At 48.0% G+C, this 21,553-nt stretch overlaps 1 protein-coding gene across 2 annotated transcripts in view; it reads right to left on the bottom strand.

Annotated features, from left to right (window-relative positions):
- Mmp24 (matrix metallopeptidase 24) overlaps nucleotides 1–21,553 on the bottom strand; it is a 44,614-nt gene that overhangs the window by 8,465 nt on the left and 14,596 nt on the right. For both annotated transcript variants that reach the window (XM_036183151.1, XM_036183152.1), the window contains exons 2-5: nucleotides 18,697–18,845; nucleotides 13,664–13,780; nucleotides 11,891–12,195; nucleotides 2,450–2,611 (exon numbers count right to left, since the gene is read on the bottom strand). In XM_036183151.1, the coding sequence (XP_036039044.1) occupies nucleotides 2,450–2,611; nucleotides 11,891–12,195; nucleotides 13,664–13,780; nucleotides 18,697–18,845 (733 nt within the window). The remainder of the gene's footprint in view (nucleotides 1–2,449; nucleotides 2,612–11,890; nucleotides 12,196–13,663; nucleotides 13,781–18,696; nucleotides 18,846–21,553) is intronic.

Here is a 21,553-nt window from a genome sequence, read left to right on the forward strand (position 1 = left end):
AGGCAGTTCCAGGTCAAGCCTGTCCCTTCTGACTTCCTGTCTGCTCTCCTTGATTCAACTCCACCGTCTGAGAAAACAGATGGACAGAGCCACTAGATAGGGACCTTCGCTTTCCCATCCCAGGTCTGGAACGTTCCCTTTTTAAGAGAAGCTTGTGCTTCCTGAGGGCTAGTGTCGCACACCCTGCTTTCTGCTCTCCTTCATGTAGTCTGAACTCTAATTTCCGACCACTTTCATCCTTCAGCCAACTGCAATAGAGCGTCGGCTCCACTTTCCACCCAGACCACTTGCCAAGATCACCAATGACCCCTGTATTTCGGAATCCAACAGTTATCAGCTCAAGCTTTGTTGACTGAGTGAATCATCTTGATAATGCAGGTTGTGACTCAGAGGGCCTGGACTGGAGCCAGAGACAGTATGTCTTCAGGGTCTTAGGTGAAGCCCATGTCACTGGTCTGGGGGCCACACATTGGATAGTAAGATTCTGGAAACATTTGCTTTGAACCATGTTCCTCTTTTTCCAGGGCCCTGCACTCTTGGCTCGTCTGCCCCTTGGGCGTCCATTGTTAGAGGTACCCACCCTGCTCCAGAGACTGGGTACCCTTACAGGTTGCTTTTCTTCTTTCCCTTTGTAATGCCTCTCAACTGGGGCAGCTCATAGGGGAGTTCTACAACTCCAGATCTTCAGGGAGCTCCCAGATGGGCTCACTCAGATCTCAGGAGTGAGGGCTGGATGTTAGTGTTTTTTGTTTTTTGTAAGAATCCCAAGATGATTCCCAAGAGCAACCCAGTTGAGCGTCACTGCTGTAAGGGCTCATCTGGGTTCCTGGCTTTAAAGCCCCTCAGAGTGTCCTCTGACATACTGTGTGGTGATAGAATCTTTCCATGTCTACACTGTCAACATAGTTGCCGCTGGCCACATGCACACATGGTTACTGAGGACTTAAAGTTAGGGACTAGTTCTTAATGGCTGAGGAACTGAAACTTCAGTTTAACTATTATACATTTCCATTCCAATAGCTACTTGTAACTAGTAACTACGCTGTGTACACTGAAGACCCCAAGCTAATATCCCAGCTTTGGTCTATGGGCTGCAGACTGAGAAGTCCTATTATTCTACAATTACAAAGACCAGAGCATGCCCTCACACCATATTTTCAAGACAGGGTCTCATGTACCACTGGCTGGCCTCAAACACCTAATGTATGTAGCAAAGGGGATGAATTTGAACTCCCGATCTTTTTGATTCTACCTCTAGAAGGCTGGAATTACAGGTGTATGCTACCATGCCTGGTTCATGTCATTCTGGGGATCAAAGTAGAGCTTCATGTATGCTAGGTGAGCACTCTACTGGCTGAGCTACACCCCTAGCAAAGTCAGAACTCTTGGCGTTAGCTTGACCTGTTCCTTCTGTCCCCCCATCCTCACATCTGATCTGTCAGCAGATCTCATCCGTTCCACCTTTGAAATAACTTCTGATACTGGCTACCCACCTTGCCCCCTGCTGGGATGCAGGGCCCTGGTTGCTGCACCTCCTCCAGAGGGAGCCTCCACTCCTGTGCTGTGTTGACCAGCATTTGCTCAAATGAACTGGTCTCCCATTTCAATGAACCCGACTAGACCCTCCATGCCAGCATGACTTGTACATGGTAGCATGGTAGGCTTTCCTATCTTATTAAGACAGCAAGCTAGCTTCATATTTTCCCTAAGATCCAGCCCTGATTCTAATACATATCACCATTTTGCAGGCAGTTGTGTGACTTTCCTAGGTTAGAGGCACCCTGGAATGTGCCTGGTCCCCATCTAGTAAAGGGAGATCATGAGAACAGGAAGTAACAAGGAGATGGGCAGAAAAGGGTAGAAAAGAGGGAATGAGTGGGCTTCACTGCACTTTGCCCTTCCCAGTCACAGCTCGAACCCCCTCCCTCCCCTAGGTTTCTCAGTGTGCTAGAGGACTTTATAAAAGTCAACACAGAGACACAGCAGCAATGGACCCAACCCCACACCTGCCACAGCCCATGCTCACATTAACAACAGTGGCCCCCACACCTGCCACAGCCCATGCTCACATTAACAACAGTGGCCCCCACACCTGCCACAGCCCATGCTCACATTAACAACAGTGGCCCCCACACCTGCCACAGGCAATGTTCATTTTAACAACAGTGGCCCCTACACATGACACAGCCCATGCTCACATTAACAACAGTGGCCCCCACACCTGCCACAGCCCATGCTCACATTAACAACAGTGGCCCCCACACCTGCCACAGGCAATGTTCATTTTAACAACAGTGGCCCCCACACCTGCCACAGCCCATGCTCACATTAACAACAGTGGCCCCCACACCTGCCACAGGCAATGTTCATTTTAACAACAGTGGCCCCCACACATGACACAGTCCATGCTCACATTAACAACAGTGCCCCCCACCACCACTACACACACCGTAAATCTTCTGGATACCCTGGAGGTCATCCTGGGGAAGTTTGAAGTTGTGCGTCTCCATGTATTGGTAGAAGGGTGCCATGATGGCACTGGGGTCATTAGAGTGCTCCAGTCCCAGTGCATGGCCCAGTTCATGTACAGCCACCAGGAAGAGGTCATTGCCTGTAGAGAGGGACATAGGAGGAACCCAGGGCACCCACCACTTAGTATTTAGTCAGTCCGTTACTTAGTATATCAAACACGTAGCATATCCCCTGTCCCTGCCCGTCTGTTGGACATTTGGGACAGAGAAATCAAACCCTATGTACCTCTTAGTACAGAGGGGTACATGCAAAAATTGCAAAAGCTACACAGTATCCATGCACTCGGGTGCTTTAACAACAGATGTGTGTAAAAATTTGAGACCTTTCTTTTTTAAGTGTACCTTTGGGTCTTGCATATACCACTGAGCAATATCTCTAGACCTCTTTTTTTTTTAAAAAAAAAAAAAAACTAAAGGTTTATTATGTATACAGTGTTCTGCCTTCATGTATGCCTGCACACCGGAAGAGGGCACCAGATCTCATTACGGATGGTTGTGAGCCACCATGTGGTTGCTGGGAATTGAACTCAGGACCTCTGGAAAACCAGCTGATGCTCTTAACCTTTGAGCCATCTCTCTAGCCCCCTCTTTTAATTTTTATTTTGGGGCCTTGAACTTGCAACTCTCCTGCCTCAGCCTCCAAGTACCTGGGACTACACGTCTGTGCTACTAAGTCCCATTGGATTGGGGGAAGATGCTCAGGGAGTACCCTACGGGAGAAGTGTAAGTCATTGGTCTGGGTTAGGATTCAGGGTTAGGGAGGAAGAGGGTGGAGTAGCATTCCTGGCAGAGGTACTGCTATAAACCAGGTCCAGGGACAAGCAGTTCATTCCACTTGGCTCTAGAACAAAGCACAAAGGGAGGGCCAGGGGGAGATGAGGTCAGCCAGGCTGGCAAGCCGGGCCCTGTGATGCCCTACAAAGGAATTTGGAACAGTTTCTGGTCATGGGGTGGGGGAGCAGGGATGGCAGGAGAGGAGGTGAGGCACGATGAAGTCACCCTGGTTACCACTGGAGAGAGGATTAGAGGCAAAGGAGACCTGAGGCAGGTACATCAGTGGGATCAGTTCAGAAGGTGGGGTGCAGGCACTGGGGTGCTGGTGGTCAGAATCGAGGAAGCTATGGCAAGAGGAGAAGCAAGTCCTTGGGGTGGCTGATGGGTAGTCATCTTCAGGAGGTCTGGTGTGTACAGGGCTCCGTGTGGGGCAGCAGGACCCTAGTTCTGGAACTACTGGCTAAAATCGAGGTGAAGGGTCAAGAACAGGTGGGAACCTGGTGCTAAAATTGGGACCCAGGATCCTGAACATGAAACTGAGGGGCAGTTGAGGTGTGGTGGTTTTGAGCACCCTGAGATGGGACAGGCCACCTTCACTTCCAGTGCCACACCTACAAGCTTTGTGAACTCAGGCCAACACCTCAACCTCAATGTCCTGGTTTGTAGAAGGGAGACACCAGACCTAACTCACTGGCTGGGGGAGAACTGGATGGTGAACAGGTGTGAAATTCACAGGCTAGCAGAAATGGTTGCTTTGATGCTACGGCAATAAAGACATGAGATAGACCAGACAGAACAAGCCTCTAGCCAGAAAGTTTGGTGGGGTTTCAGCAACCAGATTCTCTTAAAGCTAGCTCCCTTCAATCTCCATTTTAAGCCTTGGGTAGGTCAAGGCCTGAATTTGTAGACATTAAGTCACTGTAGTATTGGGAAAGAAATTGGCCAAGGAGTTGGGCAGGGCGTTGGATCTGGTGCCTCTCTGTGCAGCTATGGACTCCTTCCTGTGTCTCTGGCATTTGTTCTCCGCTGAGATCTGCCTCATCTCCCAGTCCTAGGCACGTCTCGGTCCCTTCCTGCCATCTCAAAGTCCAGGGAGGCCCCCAGAATTCAGGAACCTTACTGCCCATTCTGGGTCGAGTATTTCTGGTAGGGTTGCCCTACCTGAGCCCATCAAGGCCCCAGGAGAGTCAGATGAGGAGCGTGATCTGGCCTTTTGAGTAAGGTCTTGGGAAAAGAGAAGAATTCTACAAGCCAGACTCTGACTCTCCACTGACACCAGCAGCGTCATCCATGAAGCCACCTTTGAGCGATGGAGAGGAATGGGGGATGGGCAAGATCACTGCAAGGTTGGCCAAAAGCCTGGGTTGGCCTTCTGCTGAGAAAGGCAGGCTGACAGGAGAAAGCCAGGTTGCCCCCAGCTCCTTCCTCAGGTCCTGGTCCCTCCAGCAGCGGGGAGGCGGTGAGCTCATCTTTTAGCCTCACTCCAAACAAAGGTGGCTGCTGGGGCTGGCAGAATGCAGCTCGGCTTCCTGCGGCCTGGCCTGGCTCTGCTCCTGGCCTGCTGCTCCACCTGAATGAGCGAGCTGTTCAGGGTCTCTCTGCTGACCAGGCCTCTCCTTGGGACCATCCACAGGGACCTACCTCAGCAGGGAGCCAGGGACCCCCTGGGTATTCTCAGCCATTGTCCTTGGCTTGTGCCCATTGTGGGAATAGTGAAATCCCTTAAAGGAAAGAGGCCTGTGGGTTTCTTTCCAGGACCAAAAGGAAGAGAAGAGCTGAGAAGCCAGCATCCTACTACACAGAATCAGGAGAGCTTTGGTGACCAGGGGGAAGGAAGGAGAGGGGAGGGCAGCCAGACTGAGCTTGTGAGGGAACACAGAGCGATGGCAGAAGTGGTCAGCTATGGAGAAGAGCCTGGTGCCTCATGGAGAGGAGGCTTTTAGGGCCTTCACTCCCCAAAGGGTGGGAGGCAGAAAGCAGAGTGATTAGAATATGGCTTCTGCAGCTCTGCCGTGTCCTAGCAGTGAGGCATTTTAAGAGCTCTTTCTCTGCAGGAAAGAGAATAATGGCCGCCTTCCTCATAAGAAAGGGACAAGGATTAATGAGTCAAGGTAAACAAAGTGCCATACCAGGTCCTGGCACAGACGCATCATTACTCATCACCACCATTGTGTTGAGCTGTGTGAGAGGACCAGCGACACCAGTTGTGTGTCTTTGGGAGTCTCTGGGCCCTGTAGCATGACAGACTGCTTGGCTTCTCCAGTGGACCTTGCCTCTTAGGACAGACTTCCTCGTTGGGGACCCCCATCTTCCTGACTCCAGCAGCACTCACCCCAAGGCATCGCTCTTCCCCTCTGAGTGCTCACCAGCAGTGTCCCCTGCACCTAGAAGACCCTCCTTCCTCTGAAGTTCACCCCAGTGCTCATCTCCCAGGAAACCAGCCTGGCTCTCCCAGCTGGCCGAGAATGCTGCCTTCTCCACTCAGCCAGCATTTTAATTTCAGGCAGCTTTAGGTACTGGCCACTTTCCAACTTTCATGAATTAAAGCCATGGGTACGTAGTCTGCCCCAAGATTGAGCTTCTTGGGGGCAGTAGCCCCAGAAAAATGGCCCAGAGTTGCCCGAAAGCATCCAGGAGTAACAGTACCAAAATTACCGTCATTTTCTAAGTACTGTCCCTGGACCACCTGCTGCAGACCCTTGTGGGGACTGTTAAAGATGTGGCATCTCGCTTTCACATCTGGCTCTGCTGGCTTCCAACTGTGTGACTTTCTCAATACCCCCAGCAGAGGGTCACTTCATCATCTGTAAACCAGAAGATTATAATCCCTACCTCCCCCACCTCCCCCGTGGGGGATGAGTTAGTGAGCTAAGTGTGGAAAGGCTCTGTCCCGCGAAGCAGGGTATGTCATGAAGGCTCTTCCTCTAGGAAGGAATACTGACGGCTGGGTTCCCCCCTGGCAGAACTGAGTGGGTATCTGCTGACTTCACTGGTGGACTCATTTGAAAGAAATGGGGACAGAGAAAGTTTAATGAAAATGGCTTTAAGGTGTGGTGGGCTAGACTGCCCCTCTGTACACTTCAGTGGAGTAGGGAATGAGAACCACATACACAGTTCAGAGAGGTGTGTGTGTGTGTGTGTGTGTGTGTGTGTGTGTGTGTGTGTGCAGGTATGCTTGCCTATGGGGGCATGCCTGTAGAAATCAGAGATTGATGTCAAGAATTCTCTATTGCTCTCTACACTTTCATTTATTTACTTTGAAACAGTGTCTCTCAGTAAACCCAGTGTTGGCTGTTTTGGTTAGACCAGCTAGCCAGGGAGCCCATAGTGTCTGCATAATTCTGTCCCCCAGTTTGGGGTTACAGATGCACATTGCTACAGCTGGCTTTTATGTGGGTGTTAGGCATCCACACTCAGGTCCTCATGCTGGCACAGGAGTCCTTCACCCACGAGCCACCCCCAGACAGGGTCTCTGTATCTCCAGCTCATCTGGAACTTACTGTGTAGCCCAGGCTGGCCTCAGAACTACGACAGTCTTCCTACCTCATCCTTGTGAGTGCTAGAATTATAGGTGTGAAGCTTGGAAATCTTTTAAATCCGGGGCAGTGAGGACTGATTCAGGTGGTTCAGATCCAGATATAGACTATACTGATCCTCCCTCCCTCCCTCCCTCCCTCCCTCCCTCCCTCCCTCCTTCCCTCTCCCTTCTTTTCTTCCTCCCTTTTTTCCACTATTTCTTTCTTTCTTCCTTTCTATTTTAAAAGAGGATAGCTTGAATCATACATGTTTCTGATGTAGTGAACAGAACATATCAATACTACCAAGGAAAGATCCTGCCCAAAAGTGAACCTATACCTCATCAGGCTTGCTCCACTTTGCAATAGTCAAGAATCATGAGGAGAGACAAGTGAAAGGTGAACTTGAGTCTCATCAAATGATTAGACTTAGGATGGTGTCTTCCATGCAAGACAGGGAAATGTGGCAGTGGGGTGTATTTTAAATTACAAGACTTTAAAAGAGCCATGTGTGATGTGGAGCTTATTTGATCCTGATCAAGCCAACAACGTCAAAATCCACTTTGAGGTAACTGGGGACACTGCCACTGGGCATTAGATTGTGTGTGTGTGTGTGTGTGTGTGTGTGTGTGTGTGTGTGTGTGTGCGCGTGCCTACAAATGTGTGTGGGTATGTGGAGGCCAGAAGCCAACCTTGGGCATTGTTGCATCTTATGTTTTGAGACAGGGTCTCTCCTTGGACCTGGAGCTTCCTGACTAGGCTAGGTTGCTTTGCCAGCAAGCCCCAGGCATCCCCCTGTCTCTGCCTCTCCAGTGCTGAGATTACAAGTGATTGACACCCTACCTGGCTTTTTTGCATGAGTTCTGGGAATCAAACTCAGGCCTTCAAGCTTACGTGACAAGCACTTTACCAATGCTTTGGCGTTAGATTTTAAGAAGTTGTTGGGCTGGAGAGATGGCTCAGAGGTTAAGAGCACTGACTACTCTTCCAAAGGTCCTGAGTTCAATTCCCAGCAACCACATAGTGGCTCACAAACATCTGTAATGAGATCTGGTGCCCTCTTCTGGCCTGCAGTCATATATGCTGTATACATAATAAGTAAATAAGTCTAAAAAAAAAAAAGTAAGAGTGTCTTTGAGTTACTAAAATAAAAACTGCCTTTATTTTTTTTTTTTAAGAAGTTGTTAACTTTGTTGAGTTTGTGGTTATTGTAAAATTCAGTCTTTGTTAGAGTAGCAAGCTAAAGTAGTCATATAAAAAATATCATACCTGGGTCTTTCTTTCTTTAAAATACATCAGCCATGGGGCTGGAAAGATAGCTCAGTGGTTAAGAGCACTTGTTGCTCTTGTAAAGGACCAGGGTTCATTTCCAAGCACCCACATGGCAGCCCACAACCATTTGTAATTTTAGTTCCAGAAGATCTGACATCCTCTTCTGGCCCCTAAGGGCACTGCTTATGGTGCATTCAGATGTAGACAAAACACTCATACACATAAAATAAAGATGAAACAAAAAACCTCCATCCCCAAGTAAGTGGGAGGGGTGGGCACAATGGGAACATTGGTGTCAGTCACTGGGCCCTCCTCAGTCTCCCTCCTTTAGAGAGTTTGAAATTGTTCCATAAAGAAAGCCAACGAGGGCTGGAGAGATGGCTCAGAGGTTAAGAGCACTGACTGTTCTTCCAGAGGTTCTGAGTTCAATTCCCAGCAACAACATAGAGGTTCACAACCATCTGTAATGAAATCTGGTGCCCTCTTCTGGCCTGCAGGGATATGTACTGTATACATAATAAATAAATATTTAAAAAAAAGAAAAAAGAAAAAAGAAAGCCAACGATCAGACCAAAGTTCCCAGGATAGCCTGCTTCCTCCCTCACTGAGTCTGTGCAGGAATCAAATGCCACATTATCCAGGTGCTCAATAAGATGCAGCTCCTTTCCCTCACTGAAACCCGTCTTGGGACGGTGCTCACAGCTGACCCCCCATCAGCCAGAGCTCTATGGCTGTGCTTCTAAGCAGCACCTGGCTCATCTCTGTTTTTACAGAGCCATGTCCTGACTCCTGTCCAGAGAAGACATTAGCTCTCTTGGGATTTCCATCAGAGCTGGAGGCTGTTCATTAAAGACAGGATGGTCAAGCAGGAGGAGTATAACAACGGTGTCCATTCACAGACTCCAGATCCTTCCCACATGCCACACACACCAGTTCGTGGGACTGGAGGCTGAGCCTAGAAGCTCCTCAAAAGCCAGGAGTGGGCATGACTGTGTAGACCCTGGAGCTTGGCAGAAAGGGAGGCAGAGGCGTTTCTTCCTAGAACCTCCATAGGAAAATAACCCTTTGAAAATTCAGCTGTGTTTACCAGAACTAAAACTAAAACCCTTGAGCTGATGATGCCTGGCACACAACAGGGCCTGAAAATGATAGATTTTTTCCCCTGACACCTTATCAGTCGTCACAGTCATTTGTTGACACCAATCCAAAAATAAGAATAAGATAAAGCATGGGTGCACAAAGGGCCAGGGAAGTTATCCAGGACATAGGAGAGATGACGCCCAGCCAGAGGAAATGGAGCCTCACAGGGAACAGCAGGATTCAGAAGAGGGAAGAGGGAAGCTGAGCAGTCTCATACCACCCTGGGCGGCGCCTTGGCCAAACCAGCTCCCGGATCAGTGTTGGGCAGATGCTGAGAGAGGCGAACCCCCAATTCACACAGTGATCTGGAGTGTCCTCAGGGGAGCAGCCCACCTACCTACAACCAGACATGGCTTCTGAGGGAGGAGCCACAAAGAGCCTGCCGCACCCATAAGCTGCACCAAGGCAACAATAGGTGTCCTCTGTTTCCCAAACTTGATCCAGATTAAGGATCAGGATCTCCAGGGACAGCAATCCATGTTTCTAAAAAGACCCTTGGTGGTTCTCATGATTAGGCTGAGGAAAGAAACTTCAAGGACAGAGATGCCTCTCAAGACTGGGCTCTGCATTCTTAATTTTCTAGGTGATTCTCATAGTTTGAGATCCACAGAAGCTGAGCATGGTGACTGAGGGTATGAAATCCAGGGTTATAATATCCAAATTCAAAGGCTTGTATAACTACTCTCTAGCTCTGGAGCCTTAAGCTCAGCATGGTAACTGAGGGTATGGAATCCAGGGTTATAATATTCAAACTCAAAGCCTTGTATAACTACTCTAACTCTGGAGCCTTGGATAGAATAATGTATCTCTATGCTTTTGTTTAGCTCTCTGTGAAATGGGGATGATAATACCTACTTACATGATGTGTGGGAGGCACTTGGTATGGACCTTGGGACCTTAACGTCCATTAGTTACTATCTGCTATAATCCGAAGGCTGAATCCTCTGCCCTTCCTTCCTTCTGACTCTTGGTGCATTGTCCTGGCACCTGGGCTGCAGCCTCCAGTAGAGTCTGCCTTATGGCAGGGTTACTTATATAGAGCCCTGACTCTGGGTTTCGGGGGGCGGGCAGACTCTGCCTAGGCCCTTGATTAAATCTTCACATACCCCTTGGTCTTTGCAAGACTCTGTGACATGGTAATGTCACATCTGCACTGGGAGAGACCTCAGAGATTACATACTCTGTTGCCCTTGTATGTACTTCCTGTATGCTAGGATTGCAGGCATGTATGCACTTCCTGTATGCTAGGATTGCAGGTGTATGTACTTCCTGTATGCTAGGATTGCAGGTGTATGTACTTCCTGTATGCTAGGATTGCAGGCATGTATGCACTTCCTGTATGCTAGGATTGCAGGCATGTATGCACTTCCTGTAGGCTAGGATTGCAGGTATGTATGTACTTCCTGTATGCTAGGATTGCAGGTGTATGTACTTCCTGTATGCTAGGATTGCAGGTATGTATGTACTTCCTGTATGCTAGGATTGCAGGTATGTATGTACTTCCTGTATGCTAGGATTGCAGGTGTATGTACTTCCTGTATGCTAGGATTGCAGGTGTATGTACTTCCTGTATGCTAGGATTGAACCCGGGGCTTTATGAATGCTAGGCAAAGACTCTACCAATTGAGCTACATCCTTAGCCCTTTCATAGGGTCCTCTTGAACTAGGGTTTGAGCTCCAGCATTGCCACCTACCATTTGAGCCCTGAGCTCTTCATCTTAAAAATGGACATTACAGTTGGCACAATGGCTCAGGGAATAAACACAATTGCTACCAAGCCAGATGACCCAAGTTCAAGCACGAGGACCTACCTGGTGGAAGGGGTGAAAGGACGCCCATAAGTTGTCCTCTGAACTCCCCATATACACACTCACCCCACAAACAGTGACTAAAGAAATGTAATAAATAGATTATTGGGCCAGTGAGAAGGCTCAAGGGAAAAAGAAGGACCTGCCACCAGACATGAGCACCTGAGTCTGATCCCCAAGACCCACACACTGGAAGGAGAAAACTGACCTCCCCAACTTGTCTTCTGACTTCTACATGGGAGCTGCGGCATGTGCACACCAACACAACATACAAATAAATGAATGTAATACAAGAAAGTTTAAATGGGCACAACACTGTGTCCGTCCATTGCCGCTTGCTAAGCAAGTGTCTTCTTCGTTCATATGGATGGACTCTTTAATGACGAGTGGTTATCACTGCCCAATACTGACTGCTGCTTTGCGAATATCCACAGAATCACAGTGGTGCAGGGCAAGTTGTCTGAGGATGCTAGAAAGGTTAGGCCACGGCTTAGAGTAACTTCGGGACCAGAGCCCAACAGAGCTCAAGTTCTGTTTTAAAGCCTTCTAACCTGTTTCTTCAGCCTCTGACACATCGTTTTCTTATTCATGGTGCAATCCTGCCTCAGCCCAATTACACCAACTTCTAGGTGGCCCCACCCGTCTTTGTGGCCCTGGTCCTTGTGGATCAAGTGTTGAATATTAACAGAGATCACTGTTCTCACTCTTTTGAGTCCTTAGTTCTTAGACAAGAAGCTCTGGAAAGTAGATCTTTCATCATGGTGTCTCCAAATGCATCCTTGGCACATCTTTCCCTGATAATTGAACAGCCCAGCACTGACTCCCCCACCCCATCCTCTCATGTCCTTACCATCATGGTTGGCATTTCCTAGTGTCCAGGGCTCATCTGAATCGAAGTGAGTGTCTCCTCCAATCCCTGGGCCAGGAAAGTAGGCGTGGGCAAGGAAGCCCCCTTCCCCATCAAATGGGGAGCTGTCACCATGGAAACCAGAAGCAAAGAAGATCATGATGTCTGCCTCCTTCCGGTCACTTTTGATCTCATGGTATGGCACCTCTTCAAAAGTCAGAGGGGTCACCTTCTGCCACACATCGAAAGCCTGACGAATAGCTTTCCGAGTGTCCAGCTCACCCACCTTTGGGGTATAGTTGTGAATGCTGGTGAGAGAGAGAAGGATCATTGGAAAAGAATACAGAATCAGAGACCAGTGGGGCTGAAAGGGATGTCAGAGCCAGCATGGTCCAGTGGCCTTCACGTTTTGAGTCCTAGAATTCTATTGAGAGGCCTGGCGGGGGAGGGCTGAAGAATAGGCTGACCAGGAAGATCATCAGCCTCCCTCCATCAGAATAGCTGTTTTCATCAGTTTTTATTCCTGACAAGGCTTGTGTTGCATAAGGGATTCCATCCAATGTGTAGTAGAAAACTGATAGGTAGACTCCTCTAAATTTAGCTCTTTCTCTCCAATACAGAAAATATACACATGTGTAAAAGTCACAAATACACTCAAATATACGAAGACATTACAGTGGAAAAGAACTAGCCATGTGGGCCTATCAGCAGCTGGTGTAGTTCAGCACATGACTTGATCCAACGTCTGACTTAGCTCTTTAAGGTAACTGTATCTGGTGCATGGTTCTCCACAATGGAACACTACTACTTATGAGTGCTCTGTCCCAAGAAGGCCTGGGGCATGGATCATCTTACCCATTCCACGGGAAGGGAGCAGAGGTCTAGGGAGGTTGTGTAATGGGAGGTAAGATCAGAGTTGGGCTAGAAACTTTTTCCCTTCCTCTTGATCCATTCCTCACCTTTGGAAGAACCGAGAGTCTTCTAAGTTTCCTTCTCTCTTTGAAAAAAAAAAAAAATCCTGTTCTGATACCTACATCTTGTCAGTAAGGAACACCCTTACTTTACCCCCATAATCTCTGCCTCAGTTTCTTTTACTGTACCCCAGCAACCGATCTGAGACAGAATCAGAGTTCTGAAAGGTGCCAAGCAGAGCCTGTCGGAGCCTTTCCTAGCCTGGTCCTTGCCCATGTCTCTGTGAACCCTGGTGTCTGGCTCTGCTGTGCTGGGTTTCATTATCCTTGTCCCAGCCACTGTGGGGCTCTTAGATGGAATTTGGTCTGTCCTGGCTTTCCCAGGCACGGAATGACTGTTGTGACCCATGTCTTCATCCCTTACTCTCCTTAAGAAACAGCAGAGGCTCTGCATTGGGCATCTTGGGTGAAGTCTGTCAGGATGAAATCGGGAATCCTGCAGAGGCAGGGCAGCTTTTAAGCATGAACAGTGAGCTCTGCCTTGGGTCTTTACACAGCAGAATCCTACTAAACAATTCATACCCATGTTCAGTAACTGAAAACCGTAGGCATCTAGGTGGAGCATAACTAATTCCCAAAGGACCAGGCAAACCAGGAAACCTGAAGCCAGAGTCATCTGTGGAGGCCACAAGGAAGACAGGGTCACAGGCTTTCAGCCTCTGGTCCTGATGTCCACATGCCTGGCCTTTGTCCTGACCCCACCCCCACCCTCATACACACCTACCATGTGAACCTCAGAGACTTGGGCAGGAAAAACAGAGTGAGCATGGGGGTCAAAGCCAGGGAGGAGGCAGGGGCGCAGCACCTGTAGGTGATGTGCTTCTGCCTCCACTTCTGTCCAGTCAGGGCATAGCGCTTGTTTCTCCGCCTCCTGCTCAAGTGGGGATGGTCAGGGACACCGCATCGGGGCTTCTTCATCCACCTGGGCAGAGAGAAGGCAGACACACAGACACAGACACAGACACAGACACAGACACAGACACAGACACACACACACACACACACACACACACACACACACGAATTATGGTCACTGAACACTCTAGGAGAGCGTTGCCCAGTCCACAACTCCAGTCTGAATGGCAATGCACATAAGGCATTTATTTGATAGGCTGACCGATTCATTAATTCATTCATTCCCAAGGGGAAACACTTGCATTTAAGACACACTTAAGACCCTGGAATCAAGAATCACTTGTAAGTTCTGGTTCTACCAAGCAAGGACCCCAGGCAAGGGATGAAGTCAACATGAACCCCAGTTTCCTCATCAGCATCATAACTGCAATAAAATTCTAACCCCCAGCTCAGTCTACAGTGCTCCACACGGTCTAGCCCCTGCCCACGTGACCAGCAGCTGTTACCCTTCTGCCGTCAGCCAGCCAGCCACAGTGGTGTCTCACTGCTCTAGAGTCTTTGCAGCGGAGGTTTCTTTGCTTGTCATCCTCTGTCTACAGGTCTCGGCCCTTCAGAGAGAGCTTCCCTGATGAACTGATCTACTACGCCATCCTAATATGGCTTAACTTGCTTAATGTTCCCTTCTAGCGGTTCGGTTCTCACTCCTGGGAATGTATACAGCTGCTTTCTTGTAGACTCTCTGCCTTTCTCACCAGATTCCCAGCTGCATGCTGATAGGAGAGTTGCCTGTCTCCCTAGGGCAGGCACAGTGCCTCCCATAGAAGGGGGTCGATAGTGATTTCTTAACCAACGATGGACTGACTGACTGAATGAATGAATGAGAACTCTTCGACACTACAGCAGAAGAGCATGAAAGACAGGAAGTGTCCTCTTGCTACAGGAGTTTAAGAAGTGGCTCAACACCCAGGTGCTCCGTAAAAACAGGTCTTGGGAGGCTGAGGCAGGAGGACCAAAAGTTGCAGGCCAGCCTAGTCTGCACAGTGAGACCCTGACTCAAAAAAAAAAAAAAAAAAAAAAGTCTCTGAGAAGATGTAGAACGTAATTTTCTGGAGTACTTGTTACATTATATTGTGGTTCTAGATATTGCTTGGTTGCTTCTAATAATGGCAGATTCTTTGAGGACAGGAAGCATGTTACATTTGTCTTTGTGCCCCCCAAAAAGCTAGTCTAGTGCTTGGAACTTAGTCAGTCTTGATAAACTTGTTGGTTATTAGGTAAGGCACAGGGAAAAAGCCTGGGACATCACTGGGGATTTAAGATGGGCCCAGGTAGGAGATTTAAAAAGCCACAACTGACTAGGGCCGGAGCTCCCTGCAGTTTGCGTTCCGCACTGGCCCAACAACCGACCCACTGAACTTGGCATTGCTGGAGGGGAAATGTCTGACCTCATTCACAGCTGTTAAAAGCAGTTGCCATTGGCAATGGAGAAAAGATGACAGGCTGTTTTAACCACGTATGAAAAGCCCCTAGAGGGAACGCACTAGGTCTTACTCATTCATCTTGGTGTGCCCCACTCACTCAGAGAGTAACCTACACTCACAGCAGTTGTGAATCGCCATGACAGCAGCACACATCCATGTAAACATCTGCAGTGCCCTCACATTCATATGCTCTTAGAATTCTTTGATTTGAGATGGGATCTTGCTAGGTAGCCCAGGCTAGCTTCAAATTCATGATCCTTCTGCCTCCATCTCTTAAGTGTTAGGATTATAAGAGATACAACTCCACCTGGATTGCTTTTAGAATTTTTATTTTAAAAAATTTTAATTATTTCTTTATTATTTTTGCGTGTACATGATGTGTTTGGGAGTGATGTGTGCAATGTCATACATGGAGCCCAGAGGATAGCACATGGAATCGGTCCTCTTCTACCTTGACATGGGTTCTAGGGATCAAACTCAGGTTGTCAGGATTTCGTGAATAAATCAGGTCATTTGGAGAACAGAAGTGAGTGAGGCAGGCCCACCACTGCACTGACTTGGTGGCTGTCAATGCAGTGTAGTGAAGAAGACTGGGCTCTGTTTCCTCTTCTTAACACTTAGCAGAAAGTTGAGTTGGAGGAGCTATGTGGCTGGATGAATGAGTGAAGGAATAAATGTGTGACATTTCCCAAGGTAAACACTCAAAAATAGTACTTAACATTGTGACTCAAACCTCCTTTTACTAACACACCCTGGACAGAGAAGCCAGAGCCATCCCTGATACTGCAGGGCTGGGTAAGAGCTGAGAGCCCCACGGCAGGAAATGGGCCCAGTGAAAAGCAGTCATGGCCCAAAGTCACAGAGCTAAGGTGGAGCCCTCTGAATTCCTCCCACCCCACTCCCGTCTGGGACTAAGCGTGAACAGCTTTTTCCTTCTGTGTGTCCAGAATACTGCTCCCATCTTCCTAAAAGAGGTGCGGCAAAACTGTGGGTAGGCAACGTTGCCTCTTTCCTCAGTTCATTCCCTTTGTCTCCTCTTTTCCCATCCCCCTGCTGTGGTTTGAACCCTGTCCAGCAGGCCTGGGGCTTTCTGGAACAGAGGAAAATCCAAGGCCAGGTGGTGCCTCAGCAGAGACACCAGTGCTCCTGGCCCAGGATGCACTGCCATGAAGCCTGCAGAAATGCCTCAAAATAACACTGTCCTGGGAAGGAGGCTGGGACCTATAAGCCACTCACCCATAAGGCCAAGGACCAAGGATTCTGCTCACAGCCTCCTAGGAGCCTTCAGATGTACTGTCTCTGAAGTTCACAGTACCACAGTAAAAAGAAGGAAGGACCGGGAAATGTTTGGATAGAATCATGGATGGCCAAGTTTTAAGTTTTGCAGCTTGGAATAATGGACTGAAGGATTTGATGGCCAAGCTCAGCACTCCAAGTCTCCCAGAGACGGTTCCGTCCCAGAGCAACTTGTCTGAAGGATGAACTGATTTTCGAGCCACCATTGTGTGCATTTTCCATCCTGCCTTCTGCCAGTTCTCCGGTGTCCTCAACCAGCCCTGCCATCTGCTGCCGTCCTCACGTGGGCTCCTCTCTCCCCTTTAGAAATTCATTTCTGCTCTTTCTCTGCCTTCCGGGCCGGAATGCCTCTCCCGAAACAGTTCCAGTGGCTTTCATGGAGATTTTCTTTTTAGTTCAATTTTTTTGTACTTATTTACATTTTATATATATATTATTATTATTAGTGTGTATATGTCCACACACACGGTCAGAGAACAACTTTTAGGAGCTAGTTTTCTCCTTTCAGAGTGGGATCCAGGGATTGAACTGAGGGCATTAGGTTGTGTGACAAGCATTTTTACCTGCTGGGCTCATCTTATCAGCCTATGGTTATTTCTAAAAAAAAAAAAAAAAAAGCTAGGCATAATGGTGTCAAATACCTTTAATCCCAGTACTTGGGAAGCAGGAGAATCTCTTTGAGTTCAAGGCCAACCTGGTCTAAATCCTGAGTTCCAAGACAGCCAGGACTATGTAGAGAGATCCTGTCTTAAACAAAGCAAAACTAAACCAAAACATAATCAAGCTATTCTCATCTTTTAAAATTTCTATTTATTTATTTATATTTTAAATATTTGTTTTATTTTTTTATGGGTATGTATATACCTGAGTGTATGTTTGTGCAGCAGGTGCATGCAGGAGACCTCAGAAGTCAGAAGAAGGCATCAGACCCTGGAACTGGGGTCACAGGAAGCTGTGAGCCGCCATGTGGGTGTCAGGAATTGAACCTGGGTCTTATGCAAGAGCAGTAAGAGGTCTTAAATGCCGAGCTATTTCTCCAGCAGACCCTATTGTGTGTGTGTGTGTGTGTGTGTGTGTGTGTGTGTCTGTCTGTCTGTCTGTCTGTCTGCACACATGCATGTAGAATATGGTAGAGTGGGTTCTCTCCTCCCACTTTGACATGGGTTCTGGGGACCTAACAAATGGCTGGTACAACAAGCCCCTTTACCCAGCGAGCCACTACGCTGGCCCAACCTTCTCCCACGAGAAACAAATAAAAACATGTCCTTTTCTGGCCACTGCCCATTTCTTCCCCTTCCCTTTGTCCTCAGGCTTCTCAGCTGCTCATGTCTCCTCATCACCCTCTGACTGTGTTCCCACCATCCCTCTGGGCTTAGCCACAACCTCTTGATTCCTAAGCCCAGCAAAGCCTTTCAGCCACCTTTCTGTTTGAACACTCAGCGGCTACCCCAGCTGGCCACGCCCTCTCGCCTCCCCCACTCTGGCCACTCCTTCTAGGCTGGCTTTGTGACCCTCTCCTCTCTATCCTCTTTTCCATGTCCCTGAGTGGGGAGAACTATTCTCATGGCTGGATTTATGTTACTGCCTCCTCAGCATCTCCCTGGGGTTGGTATGTTTCTGAGCCCTAGGATGGCCTGGCCAGATGACTGTTTTTCACAAAACAGTTGAGTAGGAGGCTGGGGCTAAGCAGAGTGCCTGGCACAGGCGGGCACCCGAGTAGGAGGCTGGGGCTAAGCAGAGTGCCTGGCACAGGCGGGCGCCCAGCAGGTGTTTGATAGATGGGGAAAGCGCGACAAGAACTCTCAGCCTGCGATTGCTCCATAGTTCTCTGCATCAAGTGAGCCATGCGTGCACATCTTAGGGTGCCCCAGAGGGTGACAGAGAGAGCTCTTAGTTACTGGGGCCTGATGAGACCAGAGAGACCTTCTATAACCCACTCTCTCACTGTACTGACAAGGAAACTGAGGCCCAGAAGGGTTAAGTGACTTGTCTCCAGTCACACAGCATAAAGTTAATAGCCAAGATATGGGGTTGGGGTGAAGAATGAACCAGAACTGGATCCATGAAAGGGCACTCTTTGGTATCATCTCCCAAGGAGGCATTAAAATACAGAAATAAAGGGAGGTAGGATGGGCATAGTATGACCACGACAAATGTGAACAGAGTCCAGAGAGTTCAAAGGCACAACATCCTATGCAAATCTTACTCGATTGTTGTCTGATCCAACACACCGGTGACTGGGATCCCGTAAAACTGCTGCATAGTGGACACTGCTGACTGCAGGGCCTTCCCGGAATGCAACGCAGATGCCCGTGACTCATAGGGAAGCAGATAGCCATAGGATTTTAACCAGTGCTGAAAGACATGTGAAAGAAAACAGCGCATTAGGCTGGAGGAGGCTCCGTTCCACATGGCAGAGGTTTGCCCTTTAAACGGAATCATTTTACCTAAAGTACGAATGGGCCCACACTCTGACTTGCTCCTCCATTTCACCCTGCAGATGTGGTCACGCTACTCTCCAGATACGTAACTCTGATTGGCTCGCTCCCCACGGTCACCCTCTCACTGGCTGTCCACTACAGAACGACGCTAACTTGGTATTCAGATCTTTTCCTGCCCCCTTTTTCACGGCTTTGATGCTTCCCACTGACATGAGCCTAACATGCAAGGGCACAGGGGCAGCTCACTCACTGAGGTAGAACAGCCCGTGGAAACCTTCCCTCCTAAAACACATCGTGCCTGAAGTCAATCTGATAGAGCGTCACACTGCGCTGTGTCTGTTAGCAGGAGAATATATATATATAGTCTTCATTGCTAAACTGTCTCTCCACAAAGCAACCCATTATAAACAATTATAAATAAGCAAAGCAACATATTCCACATATAGATAAATAATAAATGCATAGAAAAATCTATTATGTAAGAGGATTTCTTGCCTTTCAGAAATGCACATTTGAAGGCTTACATAAGGATGTGTGGTATCTGCAGCTGGTGCTTAATGGGCCCCAAAATAAAGGCATGGATATACTTTGAGAGAGAGAGAAAGATAGAGAGATGAAGGAAGTGCAGCAAAATGCTCACAGCTGAAGACTCAGGTGAAGGGTTGTCAGTTCTTTGTCCTGATCCTGTCAACTTCCTGAAAGTCTTAGTTGATGTTAACAGTGTGTGTGTGTGCATATGCATGTGTCTGCATGTGCACATACACATGTGCAGAGGATTGAACCCAGGGTTTCTTGTATTCATCTAGGGCCTCAGCTCCCTCCAAAATTAAACAACAGCAACAATAAAAACCAACCTAGCTGAATATCTCTTGGTTAGAGAGTACCATGGAGGACTTCTTTTGTGCTTTTCTGTTTTCCAAGTTTGTTGTTGTTGTTGTTGTTGTTGTTGTTGTTAATGGAATCATTTTCTAAAATGGGGGAAATGGCTGAGGATGTGACTCAGTAGTTGGGCTCTTGACTAGTGAGCACAAAGGCCCCGGGTTCAATTTCAAACACTACAGAGACTAGAAGAAGTTTGGGTAAAGAAGGTCTGTGGAGGCCCAATTTACTCAAGATCAGAGAATCTAGCTTGCTTTACCCAGCAGGACTGCATAAGGGGATGATCTGACCACGCGGCATGAATATCAGGCATTTGGAAGAGTCGGCACTTGGCTATATCTAGCAAGGGGGAGGTCTTTTGCCTCACCACTAGGCCTTGTTATAAAAGCCCTTTTGAATAAAGTTCTGGGCTGTTGGGTATTGACCCAGGTCCTCCCAAAGCTCTCCTGTGTTTCTGTCTTCTCATCACCTAGGTCTCTTCTTCTACCTGATACTTTCTTATCCCTCTCTCCTCAAGAGTACCCAGGGTAAAGTGGGGGCTGGTCCCCCACAAAGGTCAAGAGAGCAGTGAGACCACAGGATAGCAAGGTAAAGGAGCTTACCCCACCCCCAAAGGTGAGAAGGGATGGAAACCCAAAGAAATGAGAACACTGAGGATCCCTATGTCACCTTCTGGAAAATGAGCGAAACCTCCACATTCTTAATGTGTCAGGAATACCCTCAATGCTAGATTTGCAGCCACAAAACCCAATTCTCTGCCCATCTCCAGAGGGTCATCTTGAGTACTGATGAGTGAGTGTCGGGGGAGGCACCTTGGGAAATGTTACTATTCCCTTCTCATGTATGCCAGGCTGGATTTGAACTTGCTACATAGTCAATGATGACTTTGAACTTTCTGATCCTCCTACCTCCAAGGTGTGCTACCATGCCCAGTTTCATTGGGTGCTAGGGAATCAAACCCCAAGCTTTATGCATGCTAGGTAAGCACTCTACCAACTGAGCTACAGCTTTAGCTCAAGAGCTTTTGGGTTTTGTTTCTATACAAACAACTTTATTGTGAATATGTCCCTTATTGTAAGCCAAATCAAACCACTTTTAGAAGGTAGCTGCCAGAACTATAAGTAAGTTACTCTTTATTTTTCACCAAAGGCAACTATAACATCTTCACTGCCTTGTGATAAAACTGATTAAAAGCCAAATTGCCAGAATAATAGTCTTGGAACATCCGCAAAAGAGCGACAACTTTACTCCTCTCATATTTGGTGTCTAAAACATGTTTTCCCCTCAGAATGATGCTGCAGTGTCAATACTCACAGTCCCCCAACACTGTTTCTCTTCTATGCCTCTGCACATACGTTTCTCTCTGCTGAGTATTCTTAGTTTGGCAAGAACCTTTCATATTTTAATGTTCAATCCATAAATTACTACCCCTGGAAGACTTCCCAGGCTAAGTGAGTTCTCTCTCCTCGGTGCTCTCTATACTCCTATTACAGATGTTACGGATCCTATAACATTGGGCTCCAATCATTGCATATCACCATCCACCGGATTCTAAGCTCCTTGTGGGAAGGTTCCCTCCATCTCTATATAGCCAATGCCTGCAACAGAGTTGGGCATACTTTAGTTGTCATTATGTCCAGTCAACAAACATTACAAACACTTACTACATGCTAGGCACTGTGCAAGGTTTGGGGTTACAATGATGACTACGGAATTCACAAACTGACAAGGAACCCTGTAATG

The sequence above is a fragment of the Onychomys torridus genome, chromosome 4, assembly GCF_903995425.1.
Source record: "Onychomys torridus chromosome 4, mOncTor1.1, whole genome shotgun sequence".
Lineage (NCBI taxonomy): Eukaryota > Metazoa > Chordata > Mammalia > Rodentia > Cricetidae > Onychomys > Onychomys torridus.